Here is a 23,184-nt window from a genome sequence, read left to right as displayed (position 1 = left end):
AATGTAGGACAGGAGGAAGGAGACGTGGGAGAGTGGTTTACATTTTTCAGTTTGCGCAACAACTTGCTCACCTTCATTCTCTACTAGCCACATGGCTGATGAACAAGATTTTTTTCTAGCTGAGGTAGAGTGATCATAATTAACCTGCACTGATCAGTGATTTTTATTCCATCTGTGTGTAGTGTAATTAACTAACTGTAACTTCTTACTTAACTTGACTTTGCTGAATATTGACAGAGGATCATTTATGTGTCAGAAGATTCATAGAGTTGTAAAGAAGTCAGCATTTTTTCACTTCTGGTTCCCTCGTCTCGAAGTCAGAGGGTTTTTTTGAATGAGTTTTTTGGGTTAAATGCCTGAAATAAGTTCTGTAATGAACACAAGCTTAAGAGATTTTTTCCCCAGTTTAATTACATAAATTATGTCAGTAAACACCCCATGTTTGAATGATTGATTGATTAATTTATAGTAAAGTGTGAATAGTGTAGTAAGATGCTCAGTGTTGGCAAAGTTGAAGTCAGGCGACTGAAGCGTAGTTTGTTTATAGCCGAGCGTTAACCTTTTACTTCTGGCAGTTTAATATAGGCTTCAAAACTGCAAAAACGGTGTTCATCTGTGAAGATTATCTTGGAAGTATCATAAACTTGTGTTTGCAGAGATTATTTTCAGTAATAACTTCCAGGTTAGCCTACAAGAATACGTCATCCCTGCAGCACTCTGTTATCAGCCCATATTGGCCTATCACAGATGTATATCTGATGAGATTATATTGCAGAAAGAGATGCAAGAGAGATTTATAATTATTTAATTCCCAGTGAAGTTTACTGTTTCAGTGCACTGATGTCATTTTGGACGATTAATCCTGCCTCCCTTCCATATCTTTGTCACAAGTGTTTGATAACCACATTTGAGGAATCATTGCAAAGAAAAGCCTGTATATCAGCCAATTTATTGTTATCAGAATGTTTTACTTCCTCGTATTCATTTCGACATCGACTTAAAAAATCGCGTATCCGTCACGCTCTAGTTGACATGACATTTTGTCCCACGAACCACAAAGCCAGCCAGACACAAGAAACCTGAAAAACTGCTTTGACTGTAGTTCTTCCTGAAGAGCTTTCCGTTGACAGGCCAAGTGGCATTCTCGCTTCAGACACAGGCTGTGCACAGCTGCTATCACCTCCTGTTAGGACCAGCAATTCATTTGTTGACTTGAATACAATATTTTTGCTTTTTGGCCACTAAAAATAGATTCATCAGGATGAAAATGACTCAAACGTTGTTTCTGCTTCTCATCTCAGGTTTGGACCTTCCAAGCTTTTTGCTGCTGTTTTTCTCACAGTAATCCTATAAATGTATAAAATGAATGTGTAAATGTATTTGGCTATTACTGAAGACACAGAGGTGTTTAATCGTGAAGTAAGACAACCTTCTGAACTATAAAATAATGGCATGAAAAAGTTATAAGAATGTTTTTGGCTCATTATGCATCTTCTAACTGCTGTAACACCTTTCACGTCACAGGATTTTGCTCCTTCGCTCTGGGGTCTTCAGATTTTCACCTTAATAGGACTACAAAGACCTACGAGGACGCAAAGACCTTCTGCAGAGAGACGTACACTGATTTAGCCACAGTTCACAACACAACAGATATGAATAATTTGATCACTTTAGTTGGAAATGACTCCACCAGAGCCTGGATAGGACTGGAGACTGGAACTGTCTGGATGTGGCACTGGACACGGCCCGATCGAGGACTGGATTTTTTAAACTGGAAGGCAGGACAACCATCAAACAAGAATGAAGATGCGTGTGCAGCAATGGATCAAAACGGCAAGTGGTTTGAAAGCGGATGTGCAACGAAGAGAAGTTTTGTTTGTCAGGGTAAGTGAAATGGCAATATAGCAGTCAGTTTTTTTGGATCGCACAAATTATGTTTAAAGGTGCAACGTGTAAGAAAGCTGAAAGCATAAACAGTCAAATATCTTTCTCAAGAATCGCCCATGGCACCTTTGAATGCAGATCCTCACTATGTTCCTTGTGTTTGAATTATGAAACCTTTGAACTTGCAGGCGACGGTGAAACCGGTCGTCGCAGTTTTGTTGCTGAGACCAGATCATGGAGGGACGCTCAGAAACACTGCCGGGGCTTATCGTCTGATCTCGTCAGCATACTCTCATCGGAGCAGAATGAGGCAGTACGTAACCTGTCTGGGTCACAAAAGGTGTGGATTGGCCTCTTCAAAGATCCCTGGAAGTGGTCTGACGGGAGCAACTCGTCATTTCGTTTTTGGAAACCCAATCAGCCAAACTACCTGGAGGGACAGAACTGTACTGCTGCCATATTCAAAGACGAGGGGAAGTGGAACGACCTGAGATGTACCACCAAGCGCAACTTTGTTTGTCGTGGGGGTGAGTTGTTGATCTTTTAGAATTACTTATATTTATATTTTTAACCTTACAAACTACAGTCAGTGCTCATTCATTCATCACTTACTCTCACAGCAATGAAAACAATCCCAACAACCACCACTCAGTCAAGCACACAGCCTACGACGGATCAACTGACGACAAATATGACGACTCCTCCGAGCACTTCATCTCCTTCAAATGCTACTAATGTAACCACCACCGGAGCAACAACTGCCAGTGAGCTGACAACACTCAACACCACAGTTTCCAGCTCCTCAAGCACCGAGCTCAACAATGCAACTACAGAAATGTCAACACAGCTAACGCCAACAACTACTGTACAAGTAACTACAGATGGTGCCTCTGCATTAACGACCCTGAACACCACACAGAACACAACTCTGCAGCCGACAGACAGCAGTCCCAGTTTGACTCCAGGTATGTTTAAAATTATCATGTACCTTCGTGTTCATTTTGCTTAAATCTGCATTATGAAATCAAGTAATATTTCTCTGTTTTTGTCCTTAAAGGAAACCTGATACTAATCAAGAAAAACATGACCTGGACTGAAGCTATGAGTTACTGCAGGAAGCACCACATTGACCTCGTCCACATTACCAGCAGAGACGTTCAGGAGAAGGTGGCTGAAAAGGCAAAGAACGCCACATCTCCCCATGTTTGGCTCGGTCTGCGCCACACTTGTAGCTTTAACTTTTGGTTCTGGATCAGTTCAGGTACTAACTGTTACCTGAACTGGGCACCAGGACAAGGGCCTGATGGGAAATATGACTGTGGTGTTACAGGTGCCATTGAGGCCACTGGGGGGCAGCAGTGGGTCGGCTTGCCTGAGACAGAAAAACTGAATTTCATCTGTTCTTCGTGTGCTGGATGAGAGTTGAGGGCCTGAGACACTTCAGGTGACAGAGAGTTTTGAAATGTGTGCTGGTTGTACAAGCTTTACTGTTGCATGATGATATTTTTGCAGAAATTGATTACTTTTGATCATTGTAACGTCGAGCTTCAACAGAGATATCACAGCTGAATTTAACGCTCACTTATGACGTCATACTTCTACCTTTGTTGAAATACAGCTGCCTTCTCTATTGTTGAGAGTGAATTTCATTATATGAAAACCTCATGTGGTGCGTGTAGGCGTGCACATTCACAGTCATGGGCAGCAAGAGTAATGTGAGAACATTGATCCGCTCTATGCCTTTCACTCAGGGGTTACTATTTGCATGTTGACCCCATGGGTTGGGCCCCAAGATTGTCTTTTTTAGACCACCAGAGTATGGCCCCCGATCCAGACTGCCTGCTGCCCCCACTGACCTGACCTTCACTAGCAGTGACATGGAAGTCAGAGCACACAGACGCTCACCTTCCTGTCTGCACCCTTGAGGTACACGGAGCATCTTTAACCATGGGAACTGGAAATGATACATATTCACTGAAAACTGTTTTACATTGGTCATTAATGCAACTGTGGCTGTTTCACTGTTATCAGACAGATGTATCTCCGGACAAACACCACGTGTTGGCTGTGTGTTTTTACTTTTAATTGTTCATTTTTCACGACATAGTAAAAACTTGCTTCCTTTTTTGAAACCAGTGACTCCAGACTGAAATATGATCAGAATAACAATATGGCTGCATGTGTTTTTGTGTTTCAAAATACAAACCAAACAAAAAACAAACTGGAAAATTACATTTTATTGAAATGGCATTATGGTCAAGTGCAATATCCAAATTGCATGAGCTGTAAATTTTTGATAGAGAAAAAACAGCAAACAGCATTATGATGAAGCAGTGACAGAGTTGTAAATGAGTAAAAGCCTTAAAGTTTCTGATATTAAATGTACTTAAGCATCAAATGTACAGATAAAAGTAATTTGTACTTATATTTACATGCATGTATATAGTGTATACTATGGGTTAACTGCTTATACTTATGGCTTGGCTGCTTAGTGGATCAAATATTCAGCATTTGTATGATTATCAGTATCAGTTTTTTTTAATCTGATTTGTGATCAAATCAAATAATTTAAAAATACGTCACTTCGGCTCTGATGCCGCATTCAGTCTTAATCTAAAGTAACTAAAATTATCAAATAAATGTAATGGAGTGGAAGTATGAAGTTGCAGAAAATGGAAATACTCATGTAAAGCACTTCAACATGGTACTTAAGTATAGTACTTGAGTAAATGTACTTAGTTATGTTCCATCACTGAGTACTGTAGAGCTGCAGAGATTCCCTGGCTGACACATCTTGTTCTCCAGATGAAGGAAAACAGGTGTTTTTTGTACATACTCCAACAAATATCATATCATCGTGATGATTTTAATGTTTTATTTTAGTAAAATAAAAACAACGATTCCCACTAATCATGAGTGGATCATATCACAATAGTCATATCTGAAGAAATAATGGGAATCAGATTTTTTTTAGACATATAGCAGCCCGACTCCAGATATGTCTGAACAGGCTTCATTTGTCAGGTGGTTGATTTTAAAGTCTTTAATGTTAATTGAGGAAGAAAAGAGAAGTTGTGTGAAGAATGGGGAAAATAATCTGCATTTAATACTGTAAGTCATTATAACTGCTGTTAGTGATATTGTGATATTGTGTACATACAGAAGTGAGTCCTTGCACCACAAACTGATAATAAAATTATATTTATGTATGTCCTGATATATTCCTATGGGCCTCTTTTTGGAAAGAAATTACCTTAATATTTTTTTAGTATCCAGTTTCAATGATACTACTACTACTAATAATAACAATTTCATTTATATACACGTATGTTTGCATCATTGAGTTAAATAAACCCATATAACAACTGAATACCAGCACGTATAGCTTGTAATCCACCGCTGCATTCTGATAACTGCTTTTGCATCCACAATGAGGGTCTTGTCACTTGTCAATTACCACGGACCATTACACATGAGTGTGTCATAGCTTAGTTTCTCTCTGAATAGGCATTGGTCAGTGAGCCTTCCATCAGTTCAATGTTAATGTCCCATTGGGCCCAGTCAGTCAGTCTCTGGACGGGCCCCCCCACCTCCTTTTCTCACCCTCATCTCCTCTTGTGTGCTGTCCAGCTGGCTCTGACCTCTGACCCTTTCACCCTCACTCCTGACCCCCGAGGACATTCCCACGCCACACCCTTTTGTGTACATCTCTCTATGGAAACCCAGTGGTCACTCCCTCTGCATTTTTAGAGATTATGGTGATGGGCATAATTCACTTTCACTGGGATCAGTGTAATGCAACCTAATTTGGCCTAATCCCAATTCAAGTATGAGGTGCTACAAAAACTGAAATGTGTTTATATTAAGAGTGGATGTCAAAAATCTTCCTACCATAGGACATAAAATATATCAATTATTTTACATGTTAGTTTATCATATCACTTATTAGCCTCAGTAAATATAATACATATATATTTACTAAATGGAAAAGTTAAATACAGCAAGCACCTGCTGCTTACTGTGGCTCCAGACAATCAACCAAATGTTGTTTCTATAAATGTGAATACTTTTAATTATTATTTATTCATTAATATTAATTATTTGTTCTGAAATTCCTGACGTTGAACTTTAAAAATGAGTGCAAATATTAGTTTTTAACTTCACATCTCTCGACCTGTCATGCGCACTTGTGTCCTTGCCTCTCTCCCTTTCTTCTCAGAGTCTGCACCCCTCTCCAGATCCCTCCCTTCTTTTCCTTCTGTCACTTTCACAGTTAATTGTAGAAAAAGAGATTTTCTCCATTGAGGCCGTGTCTCTTAGGTAACCCCACTCCTGCATGAAATGAGATGGATAGAGGGGAAGAGATAGAGAGGGGGACATGGACAGGCAAACTGATCAAGCAGCGGTTGAGGACGGACGCAGAGGAGAGTGAACTTTACAATATTTGAAGAAAAGTTAGAAGGAAAGAGTTTTAATATTTCATATGCTTAGGGACACATGATTAATAGCTGATTTTGTGGGACTATTATCACTTTATTATTGATGGTACATGATGTAAGTATACAAATAGTTTACTTTTTCACTTTTCAGTGCAAGTTGACTCGCTCACAAGTAGTTTATAGATTTATAGAGTTGTTACATGAACAATATTCACTTTTTTTTAAAAGCATTTAGTGGTAGAAACCTTTTGAATATGGATTAAATGTAACCGTTTACTTTTAGATGACATTTTTGAGTGTGAAACCTGCTTTCTCCTGACAGTTCTTTAATTGTTCAGTCTTCTGACAAACAGCAACTGCTTGTACAAATAGATTTGTAAAAATGTCAGTACATTTCATGAGTCTGCACTTGTTTTAATTCACCTGCTCTGAAAATTTTTTTTTTCAAATCATCCATCTTCTGCAGGATTTACTCCCAGGGCTGTTCATCCCAAGTTTGACAGGGAGTCTGGTGCTGATTGTCCAAACGCAATTCTTGTGTTACTTCTCCATTTCCAGGAGTTGTGGATGGACATCATGCCCCCGACTTTCTTTTACTTCCTCGTACTTCTTACTGTGATAATACAGAGATCAACATGGGAATTAATCAAATATCACATTGCTGTGTGCAAACAAGGGAATTTTACTTTTTGCAACAACAACAAAAATTACTTTGCAGGACCCATACTGGATTTTAAACTTTTTGTTGAAGTTGATTAATAATCATGTCTGATTTAAAAAAAAGAAAAAAAAGAAATTTGGGTTCTAACTAAAATTTAGGTTTCTCAATTCATTCATAATCAGTCTTTCTAATTCACATTAAGCTTCCAGACTCTGGACTTTGACTTTTAACTCAGTTCTCTCTTGTAGGCTTCCTACTGTCTCTAAGGCTGCAGCAGTGGACTTCTGTATAGTTCTGAAGAGCTGAAATTGTTTAATTTGTTTTAGGTGTGTGTGAATATAATATTATCTTGAAGAAACGTGTGGATCAGTTGTTCGTCTAGTTTGCCGGATGGATAGATGTTCAAATACAATTAGTATCTCTCACTATGTGGGGAGAATCAGATTATTAATGGATGAGGAGTTGATATGGCACAGAGCCACTTGGCTTGTGGTTGGCAAAGTGAAATGGAGGCTGACAAGAGATGTTTCTTCTATGAGCCACATGTGTATTTGGTTTATACTGTAAGGGGCTAGGACTTTAGGACTGTAAGGGGCTTTATTATGTGTGTAAGTTATGTGTCTATGTTAGCTTGATTGTAACTTTAAGGAGGCAACATTTTCAGTTCTTTGACACAAGCTTAAGTAGTTTAATGTTGATGTTGCAGCGATGAAACTTTGATATACTTCAAAAATGCTATTCAAAACTTTTTTTAAATAAGTTGAAAAAGATTTGTACTATTGATTGTGTATTGACAAAAAATAAGCTTAATTTCCCGACACAAACATACTGGACTCCACTATTAGAGAAGTTCACAGAAAGCTTGAAAATTTAGACAAAATGTCTTTGGGGATCAGTTCCCTTCAGTCTGGAGCACATGGATGTTTATGGGTGTTTAAATTGACCCAAGAGCTATTAGTATAAAATTAGATAAGTTGTAATTCTCTGTCTAATTGGTGTATTTAATGTTGAAATGACTGCACACTGGAAAGAAAGATGTGTTTTTGTAGCTCTGTTTATTGCAACACCAAGCTGTTCATGCAGAAACTAATAAAGTTCGTGACCTTGTCTCTGTATGTCTTTGTTATCTGCTTTCTAGCTCTGTTTTTTATTTTACAACTGTTCAATTCTTCCAGATCATAGCACAGTGTGGCAGCTAATAAAATGTCATTCAGCATAAAATCAGTTCAGCTGTAAATATGGTAAGGATTGTAAAGTTACAAGTAAACTGCACAGAATCTTTTTCCATGTGTTAATAAAGAAGCTTTAATAACTATTAATACGTTATATTAAAAATCTATTTCACTAAACTGAAGGGATTGTTGTGATTAGGAAGTTTGCAGATATACTTGACCTCTATTGTGTAAATCAATCCTGGACTATGTGTTGTAGAGTCAATAGCACTTACTCTAAAGCCTAAACCTGATTTCTTGTAAATCACATGATTTGGGGGAAATCTGGCTGGCTGCACCGACCAATGAGGGACTGGTTACACATTGTGAAACTGAACAAACACGTTCCATGCTGCAAGCCAAGAAGGGATATAAAATAGACTTTTTATTAAAAGTCAAACATGTTGCAGTCTGAAATGTATGTCAGATCACTGTGATCTGATCTGTATTCATGTGATTAGATTTTAAAATAAATCTGTTGAGATCTCAGTCTTTTATTTTTTGTAGAAATGTACACACTAATTAACCAAACAGTATGCCACACATCTGTACACATCAGTATATACATGTTATATCTGACAACATGATGATTTTCTCAGTTTATGCATGCACCACTCTGATACTTCTTTTAAAGTTATCTTAGAAGAAGGAAAACAGAGGGAGGGCACTGAGATCCAAGGATTGAGAAATACGGGGGTGGACGACTTATAAAACCTCAGATAATCAAAAGCCTGTGTCAGTGCAGGCGAAGACATTCGAGCTGCACAATGAGGTGCCACATCTTTTCCATACTGTTCCTGATCTTAACCGTGGAATCAGAGTTTTCATCAGGCAATGAAGGGTAAATACAAAAATAGCTGCATGAATCTAAATTATGAAATAATGCAATGTAATGCCGACGTTTATTGTGTTTCATGCAAGAGGATTAAATATGCTTTCTGTCTTCTCAGAATTGTTATCATTACACATGAAATCATTTACGTATGTTCTCAGCAGAATGTATATTTAATGATTATTGTGTCATTTTGTCATGATGTAACATAGGACAGAATATGCAGCATTGCAGGTGTTTATCTTTTGGTATATACTAGTTAATAAATGCAAAATATAGCAATGAAGCATATAGTCAGTGCCATTTTTCACCTATGTGTGCAGATTCTTCATCTCAGCACCCGGAGTGTTTCATGTGGGTGTTAATGAGAAAGTGTTTGTCCAAATGGGAAACTCCTGTCCTGTGACTCTCCACCTGGAGCATGAGACTTTGGGTGTTATTCTGTCTTCAAAGAAAACTGTTGAGTGTACAGCAGCAGGGGTGATCCAAACAGTTGAGCTGATGGTATGAGAACCGTCCTCACTCATACAAAAGCAAACACTTAATAAGCCTGAGATGTCATTAACCCAAACTGCTAATTTGCATCTTTACAGATAGATAGGGACATGATGTCAAGATTGCCTCCACGTTCATATCAACGTATTTCCTACCTTAACCTGGTGGCAGAGAGCCCCCGCTTCAGTCCCAGAAAGATAACAAGGGTTCTGGTATCAAAACGCAGGGGCAATATCTTCATTCAGACTCATCAGCCAATCTACAACCCAGCACAGCTAGGTAAAAAGACCATTAATAAATGTAAAGACAGATATTAACATTGTTTGTTTTTGAAGCCATTTTTATGTTGATTATCTCGCTTCCAGTGATGTACAGGATATTCACCCTCGACCACACATACCGGCCTCAAGAGGGAGTGTTCCAGATATCAGTGTGGGTAAGGGGATCCATTTTCTTCAGGAATAAAATGTGACTTTAAACAATATGCACAATTATTTTTCATGTTTTTTATTTTTATGATTCATGCTTTTATCATTTTATGATAGAATGCTGCTGGAAACAGGATAATGAAGTCGCTGAGGACTGCAAAGAGTGGAATATTCCAAGATTCATTCCCCATACCTGATGTCTCTAAGTATGTTAAAACAGGTGTGCAATAGACATAACAGCACAGGCAACTTTGACATAATAACACCTGTGTGTTTTGTTTACAAAGAATGGGCATGTGGAAGATTACAGCTCACTATCAAGGTGATGAAGCATATGCTGCTTCCCGAGAGTTCAAAGTCCAAAAGTTTGGTAAGCTAAGTATATTACTCCTTTTTAAAAATAATATCAGATAATATTTCTTCCCTCTGAAAACCGTCTTTTTTTTTTATAATTACACACTCTAGTTTTACCCAGTTTTGAGGTGAACATCGAAACAAGGCAGAACTTTATTTTGTTAAGTGGTGGACAGTTCGACTTCACCGTCTCAGCCAAGTAAGTGTTGACTAATTTCCATTTAAACTTACTTTACTGCCAAGTTTTCCAGTTAAAGCGGCATAAATTTGACTTTGGCCATATGCCAGGAGGACTCAAAAACAAGTTGAAATACACAAGGACATATCATTACCTTGTGAAGCTGCCAATGTTGCCGCCAAGGTTAAGGCTAAAGAGTTAGCTTAGTGTTAGCTTGGAGCCTACTTGGTTACCTAACGGTGAGCGTTCCTCCAAATCCAAAGTTAACTAATTTTTCTGGATGCCTGATGAATGCACGCCCATTTTTCCCTGATCTTTTAGCACTGGTGTAAGCTAACAGTTAAAGTTTGTCCACCAGCTCCTGAAAAAATATGTGTTTAACTGTAAGCTGATGCCAACGTTTTCTTTGTTAAGGCTAACAGCTAGCTAGATGCTAACATTAATCAACAGGCTTGTCATAAAAAACAAAAATAAGATAAAAATGGATTAAAAGCTTTGTGGAGCTGCAGATTCAGTTAATTGTGTGTCATAAAGTGACCCATTTCAAAGTATCCTTCTAATTTGATATAATAACAATATCAAATATGTTGATTAATGCAGTTCTGATAAGAAGGAAAGCTTACCAGTGCACATATTTTGAAACGTGTCTTCCTGTCTTAAAAATCACCATTACTTTCTTTGGGATTTAATTGAAAGAGTCACAATTTTACAATGATTTTTCTTTTTCCAGATATTCACATGGTGAGAATGTTAAAGGGGCTTACCACTGCCGATTTGGTGTGCTAGACAAAGGAGCCCCTGGCCAAGAAACGAAGCCTGTTTATATCAGGGGACTGGAGTTGACTGGTTCAGTGAGGAAACAGACATTTATCCAAAATTTATAATGCAGCTTATTTAAACTTTGAAATCAGATAATCTGGCAGCATACAAGTGTTATAGGCGACTTGAAAGTCAACAAGTTATACCATTTCTTGCAGGTCCAGGATGGAACTGCAGCAGCTTCTCTCCAGATAGCTGACCTAGATCTGCAACTCCAAACCCAGAGGAAACAAACCCTCTCCGACTTCGAGCAAAGTGGATCACAAATCTACCTGGGTGTATTTGTCACCAACATACGAAGTAAAGCACACTCTGTCACACTGCATACCACTGTTCAGCAACCTCCCAAAAGAGCTAACAATTAAAAAACTATTATAGTGTAATGGGAGAATATACTGCATGCCATGTGTAAAAGATTTGGTGTTTTGTATCCTGCATGTGTTGTGTGCAGTAAATAACTTGTTCGGCCAGACAGCTAGTCTCTGTTTACGCAGCAGGGCACTGCAATGACTCTGGATGTTGTGAAATAGAAAATGGTGTGTAATGAGAGATGTGTTGAAACACAGCAGTTTGGTGAAGAAGAATGATCAATTTAAATTGACTTACCAGTGATATTTTATATAATTTGCGTAAAACAATTACTGCCAAACTATTGACTGTAACCCTAATGAAATAGGAATATGCTAGTAACACTGTAGCATTTTGAAAGGCCCAGAAAGACCCATTTTGTTCAAACTTAATATCAAATTTTAGTGGCAGACTACCGGAAAAACATAATAATAAGATTCTATTACTGCTACTACAACTACTACCATTATTATAATAGTAGTACATGCAGTTATATTTTTATTACCATCTAAAGAAATTAAGATAAACACCTTGCGCTGTGATGTTTGAGAAGGTGCTAGGAGAAATGGAATAAGAATATGAAGATATGGGGAATAATATTATGATTTTTTTCTCCTTCATTTTTAGGTGGTGAGGTGCAAGAGGCAGAAGTTTACCTTCCTATCTTCTCCCACAAACACACCATAGATCTCTCTCGAACTCGCTCACATTTCCTTCCTGGTTATCCACTAGATGTGGTGGTAAGCATGAAACGAACAAACGGATGCACAGCTATGCACATGAAGGAGATGATTTTGTATTTTAAACATTTATTTTTTGTTATTGTAGGCGCTTGTGCGTCACCCAGATGGCTCTCCAGCAGCTGGTGTGCTAGTAAAGATTAGTGTATCATCTGCAGAGGGATCTTGGCAAGGCACCACTGACCAGGAGGGGGCAGTGTCTACCGTGTTTAATGTTCCCACTGCGGCTCAGATTACTGTTGAGGTTTGTATTCAAATTGATAAACCACTGCATTTACCTTTTAGTTGAGTTTAACTGTTAACACTCTGACTTCATTAGGTGTCGGCAGGTGACCTTGTACACAGGAAAGTACTTCAACGTGCATCATCTCCAAGTGGCAGCTACCTTTACCTGAGTTTTACCAACAAGATCTACTCTGTGGGCGACTTACTAACTGTAGATTACAACACCGTCAGTAACCAGCAAAATGGGTTTATATACTACATGGTGAGGCATTACTAAATGATTGCAACTTGGTTTGATTTGATAAAGAAACACTGTTTTTTATATCTAACGGTTTTAAATTGTTGTAGGTCTTAAGCCGTGGGGTCCTAATAAATACAGGTTCTCACAGACTTGGTACCTCAGTCAGACACAACCTGCGGATAACATCTGATATGGTGCCATCCTTCCGTCTGATTGGCTACTACTATGACCAGGGTGGTAACATCATTGCTGACTCGGTGTGGGTAGATGTCAGGGATGAATGTGAGATAAACGTCAAGGTGAGTAAACAGAACTGATAAGAGGGCAGCCTTAGCAGAGGGAGACAGTAAACAAACAGAACTCTGTTTCTGTGTTTGAATAGGTTGATTCTATACAAGTAGGACAATTCTTGTATTATTTTGCTAAATAATGTTAAGACTTGAAGTAACTCAGTCACAGTGGCAAAGCTGTGGTCAGTGTAATTAGGTTGCATGCCAATTATTATTTTCAGCACAAATTATATTAGATCAGTTTCCACTACTGTGTTGATGTGGATATTTATTAGATCTTTTGTTTTGTTTTAATGTACTGTTTGACTTAAACTTGACCATGAGATTTAAAATTATCTGTAATATCTTTAACTTTAATTTAGGTACAACAAAAAGGATCATCGGCACCTAGAAAAAAGTCTGTGCTACATTTTGATTTACATGGTCAGAAAGCCAGAGTGGCTCTGCTGGCTGTGGATAAGGCCATCTACGCTCTCCATGCTGATAATAAACTTACCGCCAAACAGGTAACATACTGACACATACTGTCTCTTACAACACACGAATGTTATTTAATACAACACATGTATTAAAACAGTAAATCCAATTTATTGTTCCCACTTTTCAGGTGTTTTCCTCTATGCAGTCACATGACCTCGGTTGCTCATACAGTGGAGGATCCGACCCCGCATCTGTATTAACAAATGCTGGCCTGTCTTTTGTAACTCAGTCCAAGTCCGACTGGAAAAAGAGTATGACAAAAACACATTTTTTCTCTAATTAAATTCTTGATCATTCATCTAGTTTAGATTGTTATACTGGCAGGCTGGAAAAAGTGCCATCAACATTAAAATGACCAGTATTTTGTTTTGTTCTTATTTTTATTTTGTCGGTTCAAACAGTAAGTGAATGATGTGGGAATGTATGTAATTAGATACATATTGTAGCGATGTTGACAAAACATATAATGCCAACTTTTCTGGCGACTGGGCTGGAGAACAGATTACATTTGAGGATAGTGTTAGGTCAGTCCAGGAGAACATGGCAAAGATGAGAATTTAGCTGCAATGACTAGCTAATGCAGAAATAACCTTTTTAGCAAATGGTTATCATAATACCAGCAACAATCTAAGCCAACCACATGCTCAACCCATGCTGAGCTTAAATACAGTATGACTACTTTTCCAGGGCTTGGCTGTGACTCACAATCTACACGACAGAGGCGCTCTGTAGACCTTCAACAGGAAATGATGACTTTAAGTAAGACAACATTCAGGCATTACAACTCTGGCCGGAGATAATGTAAATTACTTGTGTTTTAATATGCTTTTTCTGTTTCTTTTTAATGCTACTTTCAGAATCGAACTTTTCCGATGAAAAGTTGCAAGAATGTTGTGCACACGGGTTTTCTCTCATCCCCATGACACGAACTTGTGAGGAGAGAGTGCGCAGAGTCTCTCAGGTGGAACCAAATCCTCTCTGTGCAGATGTCTTTTTAAAATGCTGCCTCGAAGGAGAGCAACTGAGACAGAAAAAGATGCGAGAGGATGCCCAGAAAGGACTTGCAAGGAGTGAGATGAAAGTGTCCTGTGGACATAAAATCCTTTACACATTCACTTAAATATCATTAAGTAATTTTTGCATTATCACAAAGTTTAATTACAAAACTTTCGTTTTATCTTTTTTAGCTGCAAGCGCAGCTGACATTGAACAGTTCTTCATGGATACAGCTGCTCAGTACATTCGACGGTTTTTCCCCCCAAGCTTTGCCTTCACCGAATTTGAAGTAAATGGTGAAAAAAAGTAAGAGATGGACAATAATAATACTGTCACTGTGAGAATTTCTGCTTTTTCTACTGTTGAGTATAAGTGTATAAATGCATTATTTCAAGTCTACAGTATAAGCTATAAGTAGACAAAGCATTTGTTAGATGCATTTTGCAATGATTTATTCTTTTAAAATTCCTAGTTTTGATTTGACTCTACCTGATTCCATCACCACGTGGGAGATTCAGGTCGTCACTTTATCTCCAGCCACTGGTAATAACATCTTCGCGCTTCACAAATGCATCTCATGAATTTGACAGAAGAGATTCTCATCAATGAATATTCACTTAATCTATGTTCCATTCAGGCTTCTGTGTAGTTGAGCCGTCTGAGATCAGAGCATTTCAGGATGTATTTGTTTCCCTGACACTGCCATACTCAGTGAGGAAATATGAGCAACTATCCATTTCACCTGTTATCTACAACTATGGCGATGATGAACTGAAGGTACGATATGACCTAATGTTGACATAAAACAACAACCACCTACAGTACAAATTTAAATTCAATACTTAATGTTATCTTTCTCCGTGGAATCCTGTATTTTTATAGGTGGCGGTTCATATGGAACAAACTGAGGGACTTTGCTCCCCTGGCTCAGCCACGATTACATCTTTTGTTAACATTACAGTGGGGCCACAGTCTTCCCAGTTTGTCTCCTTCTCTGCTGTCCCCATGAAAACTGGCTCAATACCCATCAAAATACGTCTTTATGATATGGAGAGGGAATTCGGAATAGATGCAGTTGAGAAGCCTTTGAACGTGTTGGTGAGTGAAAAGGACATTATCTCTGTAAGAAAACTTAATAATAGAGGCTTCCTGATGAAATAAATATGGCAACATACAGTATATGACGCATACAAATATGGATCTTAGAGATGACTCGCCTTCGTTGATCCTCCATATGTGACATACAGGCACTTTCTCATAACTCCTGACACTTTAATTTGAATATTTTTACTCAGAGACAAGCTGGTGACAGCTATTTGTGTTTGCATTTAGTTGAGTACGCATTCAAAAAGTAACTTATGTCCTTACTTGTGTACTACTAATGTTAACTTAAATCAACATGCTTCTTCCACTTGCATATTTCCATGTGTAAGGCAAGGGACACACAATAAATTGGCACTATTTTCTCATGTTGTAGACAGAAGGACTTGAAAAGACAACAGAGGAAACCCAGGTGATTAAATTAGATGGTGAGTTGTTTCAGTATTTCCTAATGGTTCTTGCCTGATAATTACTATTCTTATTCTTCAGTACATTTTAAATTCACTTTGCTTTAATTAGTTTACTTACCTCTATCTTGATAGGGAGGAGCAGTAAGTCTTTCACTATTGATGGATCTTTACCAGATGACACAGTCCCAGGCTCCAGCTCCAATATTTTCGTTTCAGCAGAAGGTATGTGCTGTTAGACGCAGACATATGTTTCACAGACAATGGTAAATGACACTGTCTTACCCTTTTAGTGTTCTCATCTGACAGGGGACGGATTTAGCCCTTCACATGCAAAGAACCTTCTTTCTCCAGAGAAGGTTGCGCGCTTGATCCGTTTGCCTACAGGATGTGTAGAACAGACAATGACAAAACTGGCCCCTACAGCTTCAGCCATCCGTTACCTTGACCTGAGTGAGCAGTGGTTCGACCTGCCTGCTGGTACCAGAGATGCCGCTCTTGATAAAGTTGAGCATGGTAGGAACACATCAAGCAGTCAATTGCATGTCTAATGAACCCCTTTCTTCCGTGACTAAGCACACACATTTAGAGTAAAAAAGAGCCACACTTAAATCCTAAGAAAATTTCTGATCATAGAAACACAGAATTCTAATAAACTGCAAATGAGAAATTTTAAACAGTTGTAAAAAGGACTAAATACAGATAAAGCTCCAACAAGGACATTTGAAGAATAGATAAAAGATGCCTGTCAATATTTGTTTGCTGACCAATCGCACAAAATGGCGGATGAGTTAATCTGCTGTGCTAGACAAGATCAAATGAAATGAAACCAAAGAATGGATGATTTGTTCTAGCAAAGCTGTGCAATGTTTCCTAACAGGAAGTAACAGTTGAGAAACATTGCAATGAATAACTTAACATGTTTTAAATGGGGGAAAATTCAACTGGGAATCAAAAGTGTGCTGTGTGGTGTCATGAATGTTGTGCCCTCTACAGGTCACAAACAAGGCCATAGACATTTTGTTTTTAACAAAGTAAATACTTTCTTTTGCAGGTGCTATGAGGATTTTAACATTCAAGATAAAAAGCAATGGATCTTATCCACCATATGCTTCAGTGACGCCCAGTAATTGGTGAGTTTTTGTTTTGTGTTGCCTTACTGATTTTTCATGTGAGGTAGGTACTTCCAATATATCACAAACTCAATCATCTTTCCTTATTTCCAGCACCTCAAATTGTAAATTATTTTTTCCACCCACTATCCAATTTGTCTTTGTCTTATCTTTAGGTTGACTGCCCTCGTAGTGAAAGTGCTGTCAATGGTAGCGGAGCGTCAGGCAGTGGCTTTTGGACAGCAGGGCAGGAAGGCTACGGTTGTGCCTGAAGAAGAGATCAGGCACTCTGTCGATTACTTGCTTTCAGTGCAGGAGCATGATGGGACATACAGAGAAACACAACGAATGTTACACAGAGGAGTTCTGGTAACCTTTACTGCATTCATGTCAAAACATCCCTATATTTACTGTATATAAGAACACTATCAGTTGTGGTAGAAAACTCAAAAGCAGTGATTTGAATGTAATAATGTCTCTGTGTCTTTAATATAGAAAGAAATAGACCAAACAGCATCCATGGCAGCTTTCGTAGCTCTTGCACTTCACCGTTCCCGTCAATTCCTGCAAACCGGACAGAGAAGTAAAGTGGTGAGATAATATAAAACATTTTGAGTAGATTGTCATGAAACATTTTACAAACCTACATGTTGCCCAGGGGATGAATTGTGATGACTCTGCTGATCCCATGACCATTCCTCTAGCGCCATTAACAGGTCAAATTTTCAATTAATCCAAAATGTTGCTCTAAAACCAAATACCTGCAAGATAATGACAGTTCCATCAGCTTTAGCTGTGTGTTGTTGTTTTTTTTGCTAATTAGTAAATGTTGGCATGCTAACAACCTAGAACAAGATTGTGCCTATGATACAATATGTATCTGCATGTTTTTGTGAGCCTGTTAGCATGCTGACATTACCATTTGGCTCGGAGCACTGCTAGTGTGGCTGCTGAGTCTTAGCCTTGTTATTGTTGTGGTTTTATAAGATTAATCAATGCATACAGTAATTTGCAAAGAAGATGAAGCGCTAAAAGTGAAATAACTGCCATCGTACTACTTTTTTTTTTCACCAGAATGAAAGCATTTCATTAACAACATCATACCTCCTGTCGAACCTTGAGCAACTTCAGCATCCTTATGCTGTTGCCCTTACAGCCTATTGCCTGTCAGTTTGCCTGCCAAAGGGAACAGATCATTCATCAACCTGGAGGCGACTTCAAGCACTGGCTACTGAAGGTATGTCCAATCAAAGCAAATAAGTGTGGGCAATATTAGTAAAATATGTGATTTCATTTTTTTGTATCCATTTATATAATGAAAGTGTCAGTTGAGCGTAACAAACTGAATATCTGACCATGGATAAAATAACACGACAGAAACGCGAGCAAAAATCATCTAAAAATCAAATATTGACATCAAGCAGTCTTTCTAATTGTTTTACAGCATTGCCAAGAAATATTAAAGTTATATCACGATGTAAACATTATGTGGGAGAATGTTTGGTTGTAATTTAAAGTTCAATAAAAGCTTGTATCACAGTATGCTATTGTCTGAAATTGTTTTATTTCTTCTTCTTCTTCTTCTACTTTTTGTCTATTTCTTAATTATCAGGGAAGAACAGCTGTTATCTGTGGACAGCTAATCCTAACCCACAGAATATAAAGGTCTCTGATGCCATCACTCTACAGACCACAGCCTATGCCCTCCTCACTGCAGTGGAACTGGGGCATACCGACTGGGCTGACAAAACAGCCTGCTGGATAACCACCCAGGAAAACTATTTTGGAGGCTACATATCATCACAGGTGATTGAGATGCTGATTTGAGAATGGTTTGAACTCAACGAATCCCTGTCTTTAACCATAGCAGTGCACCAATGTTAAACATGTTGTTAATGTTATATTACCATGCCCAGGACACCATTTTGGCACTGGAAGCCCTTGCAGAGTATGAGATTAAGAGGTCCACCAGCTCAGAAGCAAATCTAATAGCAGAGTTTAGAGTCCCGGGAAAGAGAGACCTTGTAAGGCTCGCCCTGGAAACAAAGAAGGACAGAGTGGAAACAGACCTTAAGGTACAATTTGAGTATTATCAGCATTGCACTTAAATGCACACATAAATATTTAACCTCAGTCTTAGATTACTTATTTTTCCTTTCTTATTTTGTCCCAGAGACTTGCAGGGAACAACATTCTTGTGCAATTGACTGGAAAAGGAGATATCAAGCTAAAAGTAAGTTTGATCAATGTCTGTATATGCTGAAACAAAGTCGCAATTTACTGTAAATCATCATCTGTTTGGCAGGTTTTAAAATCTTACCAACTACTGGAACCCAAGGACGATTGTAACCAAGTGTCTATCAGCGTTACATTGGAGGGGAAGGTGAAGTACACTGGTGAGCTTTTGTCACTGATAACACATCACAACCACATGTATCGCTCGTAAAAGCTACACAGTTACAATAACCTCTGTCTCCCTAGCTAAGGTCGTAGAAAATTATGAGTACTATGATGACTATGGTACCAACCAGGAACCTGAGGCACGAGTGCCACGATCAACGATTGAATGGTTGGATGCTCGCACCCGTAACAGGAGGGATGTTGATTACAACTTAGATTCAGAAGAGGCTGTTACCTACAACGTCTGTGTCAGGTTAGTTTATAAGATATGACATTTGCTCATGAGACATTGAAACAGTGTCTTTCTCTGCCTCTATTTTTAATTCTTTCCTTGTGTGTAGTCATAGCCTAAACAGAAATCTCACGGGAATGGCGATTGCTGACATCACACTTCTGAGTGGATTTAAGGCTGTAACTCAGCACCTGGACATAGTAAGATGCTCTCTCTTCCTTCTCTTTCTTATTTTCATCCTCTGCACAAAGTGGTGGGGTGCATCGTGTCATGTCTCAAGAATTAGAGATTCCAAAGTACAAGCCTTTGTACATGTAAACATGAGGTGAAAAGTTAACTAGGACTTGTTACCTGTAGACAACAGAGACTCCAGAAAGTTACTGGTCCTGACCAAGAAATTGTCCAACACATAGCCTCCTGGAAAATGGCAGTCTGTTGTTTTTACAATTCATTTTTTATTCAGATTAAACAAGACATTATTATTACTAATATTATTATACAAGACATGTGTTAAGTAATGGCACATTATCTTTTCTTTCTTCCAGTGTTTATTCTAAGATAAGTTAGCCTTCTTATTCAGACTATAGACATGAGAATGGTAGCAATCTTCTCATCCAACTCTTGGCAAGAAAAGAAATAGGCGTCCCATAGCATCTAAATTTTCCTCTAAAGATGACAGTTTTGAGAAATGGCCACATGTGTTTATCCCAACTGCAACAATGAAATATTCTGAATCCACTATTGTTCTGATTTCTTGTTCTCTATAGCAACAATGGCAGAAGCTCCTGGGTGTTGTAATATTTAGAGTCATCGCCATGCAAGGATCGTAAAATAGATCTAGATCATAACATTATCCCTCGAGAATCACGTGTTTCTATTTTAACTAGCATTGAGGAAACCATGAAAAAATATAATTTGACATGAAAATACAGAATGGACAAAAACATATCCAGACCCAGTGCCCCCTCCCACATTTCATCTCTGCTCCATTGTACCAAAACTCTGACAAAGCAATGAATTTGAGGAATGGTCTTAAGAACTGTCTTTTCTTCTGCTATAGTACCAAAAATCTCAATTCTTGTCTCCTTGTAGCTAAAAGCGGAGCCTGAACGATACATTTCCCATTATGAGGAGTCCTATGGAAGAGTGGTGTTGTACTTCAATGAGGTCAGGTGGAAATGTACTTACATACACCAAAATTTCACATGTCCATGTCAATACTAAAAGATTTATTCTCTCCCTCTAGCTCTTTGACACAGAGGAATGCGTTACTTTTGATGCCAAACAGAGCGTACCAATAGGCTTCCTACAGCCTGCCCCAGCTGTGTTCTATGATTATTATGAACCAAGTAAACTTTTTATTAAATTTTTTTTTGCATTTCTTTCCCAGATAGAGTGTACATTTGTTTCATTAACCAGGAATTTATTAATTATTTGTGCTTTCTCGGTAGGCGTTAAGTGCACTGTGTTCTACTCCGCCCCCCAAAGAAGCAAGATGATCTCCAAACTGTGTTCAGAGGATGTGTGCCAATGTGCAGAAAGTAGGCCGTTACTCTTAAGCCCTATACTGATAACCAACCGAAATAAGGCTGAATCCAAATGTCCAAACTTCATGCTCCTGCAGACATCTTTGTGTGTGTTTTTCCAGGAAGTCTGTGTGTGCTGATTGCTGTCGCAACCCACAATTCATCCAGTTCTAGGGTCTTTAAGCAGACTTTCTGCAGACTTCCAGAAAGTCCGCTTGCAGCTGCAGACTTCACTGGACTTCATTGATTTACTTACTCACAATCCATTGCAATATGTATGTGACACTTGTTTTTCCAATTGCTGACAAAAAAAACAAAAAGATCTTATGAGTCAATCAGTCTTCAGTCCAGAGGGTGGACATGTGGATTCAGCCTAATTATGCTTTACCCTTCAGGTTTGTGTTAACTAAAAAAAATTGCATTATTTTAATGTTTTCTTTAGGACCCTGTCATAAAATACAAAATACTTTCGAATTACCTCGAAGAGTGAATCACCGCCTACAACATGCTTGCTTCTCTCCTTTAGTAGATTACGGTCAGTACTGCACACAAGACAATAATGTGTAAAGTTTCTAATATTCACCTAAATACAAAGAATCCATTCTTTCCTATTCTCATGCTATACCAAATTGAATTGTTGATAAATGGCTCTTGTTTTATTTCAGCATACATTGTTGAAGTCGCCGATGTCTCTACCAAGAGTAACTTTGAGCTGTACAAAATGAATGTAAAAGAGGTCCTCAAATCCGGTAAGTTAGCTGTAACCACAAGCAGGTGCTGTAACAATGACCTTTAAATTGTTGTGTACCATTATGTTTGTGCTTTGAAGGCTTTTCTTATATACTAATGACAATCCTCTTGTCTACCAGGTGGAGACATCAGTGTGAGTGAGAATTCTGTTCGAGTGTTTGCCAAGAGGCGTCACTGTAAAGGACAGTTGGACTTGGGAGTACAGTACCTTGTCATGGGCAAAGATGGCTCCACAACCGATTCAAATGGAATGTAAGTATAGTCATAATACTAATGGAAGCGAGTAACAGAGGAGGCTATAGAGCAAAAACTTTCCATTAACTTCAGGACTGTTTTGTCAGTATTTAGCTGTAGAGAAGAATAGAGTAAGTTAAGTAGAACAGACAGTTTTGAAACATTATTATGCTTAAACATAATGTATAATAGAATATCGTCTGCCTAACTAGGAGATACCTTTTGAAATTACTTATTATTTGCCCAAGCAAGTGCAAAGCAATCACATAGAGTATAAAAATTACACTGAGGGAATCTCATTCTGTTCACTCTCCCTCTTTAGGATGCAGTATCTGTTGGAATCAAACACTTGGGTTGAAAGAAAGCCTTCGGAAGAGCAATGTAAAAGATCTGCACATAGAGCTGCCTGCACAAAGTTTACGAAGTTTACAGATGAGTACAGGGTTGATGGCTGCAAACAGTGAAACAGACTGCCGGACAAATCTGTTTCATCAAACCTCTCCATCTTTAATTTTAAGTGTAGCTCATTTATTGTAGTTTGCTATGAGAGGCACAGCCATCCTACAGTGTTTAAACCTCTTTTTGTTTTTGCTGTTTATAAGCAGAGTCATGAAAGCATAGCATAAGAGACATTATTATTTGTTGGACAGAAGGTGGGTGACTGACTCCACCATGGTATCATTTGAAATGTTACTACTTGCAATGTACCCATTAATCATTTTTATGTCCGATACAGCTATCAGTGTATAACTAAAAAACGCCTTAGCTATCAGTGTATGAATAAAAAACAACTTAAATTTT

General features: G+C 38.3%; 2 protein-coding genes across 2 annotated transcripts; both read left to right on the top strand.

Annotated features, from left to right (window-relative positions):
- Nucleotides 1–1,820: 1,820 nt before the first annotated feature.
- LOC141012073 (putative C-type lectin domain family 20 member A) lies at nt 1,821–3,303 on the top strand. Its single transcript, XM_073485455.1, has 3 exons — nt 1,821–1,884; nt 2,073–2,295; nt 2,937–3,303. Exons 1-3 carry the CDS (start codon nt 1,821–1,823, stop codon nt 3,301–3,303), a joined length of 654 nt encoding a protein of 217 aa, XP_073341556.1.
- Nucleotides 3,304–8,932: 5,629 nt separating this feature from the next.
- c4b (complement C4B (Chido/Rodgers blood group)) lies at nt 8,933–23,184 on the top strand. The gene is made up of 41 exons (XM_073485061.1): nt 8,933–9,036; nt 9,351–9,531; nt 9,621–9,801; nt 9,888–9,958; nt 10,068–10,156; nt 10,238–10,320; nt 10,416–10,503; nt 11,213–11,333; nt 11,460–11,601; nt 12,277–12,389; nt 12,478–12,633; nt 12,709–12,876; nt 12,963–13,154; nt 13,508–13,651; nt 13,753–13,876; nt 14,313–14,384; nt 14,483–14,695; nt 14,813–14,927; nt 15,094–15,164; nt 15,259–15,398; nt 15,504–15,719; nt 16,099–16,150; nt 16,265–16,354; nt 16,439–16,645; nt 17,184–17,262; nt 17,418–17,610; nt 17,737–17,832; nt 18,316–18,478; nt 18,854–19,047; nt 19,158–19,316; nt 19,415–19,474; nt 19,547–19,637; nt 19,723–19,894; nt 19,983–20,073; nt 20,966–21,040; nt 21,120–21,222; nt 21,325–21,414; nt 21,842–21,934; nt 22,065–22,148; nt 22,269–22,401; nt 22,706–23,184. The coding sequence occupies exons 1-41, from the start codon at nt 8,963–8,965 to the stop codon at nt 22,845–22,847; spliced, it is 5,121 nt and encodes a 1,706-aa protein (XP_073341162.1). The 5' UTR covers nt 8,933–8,962; the 3' UTR covers nt 22,848–23,184.

The sequence above is a fragment of the Pagrus major genome, chromosome 17 (assembly GCF_040436345.1).
Source record: "Pagrus major chromosome 17, Pma_NU_1.0".
In the NCBI taxonomy this organism is placed as follows: Eukaryota; Metazoa; Chordata; class Actinopteri; order Spariformes; family Sparidae; genus Pagrus; species Pagrus major.
The sequence above is the reverse complement of the archived record's forward strand: the minus strand, read 5'-3'. Positions and strand labels throughout refer to the sequence as shown.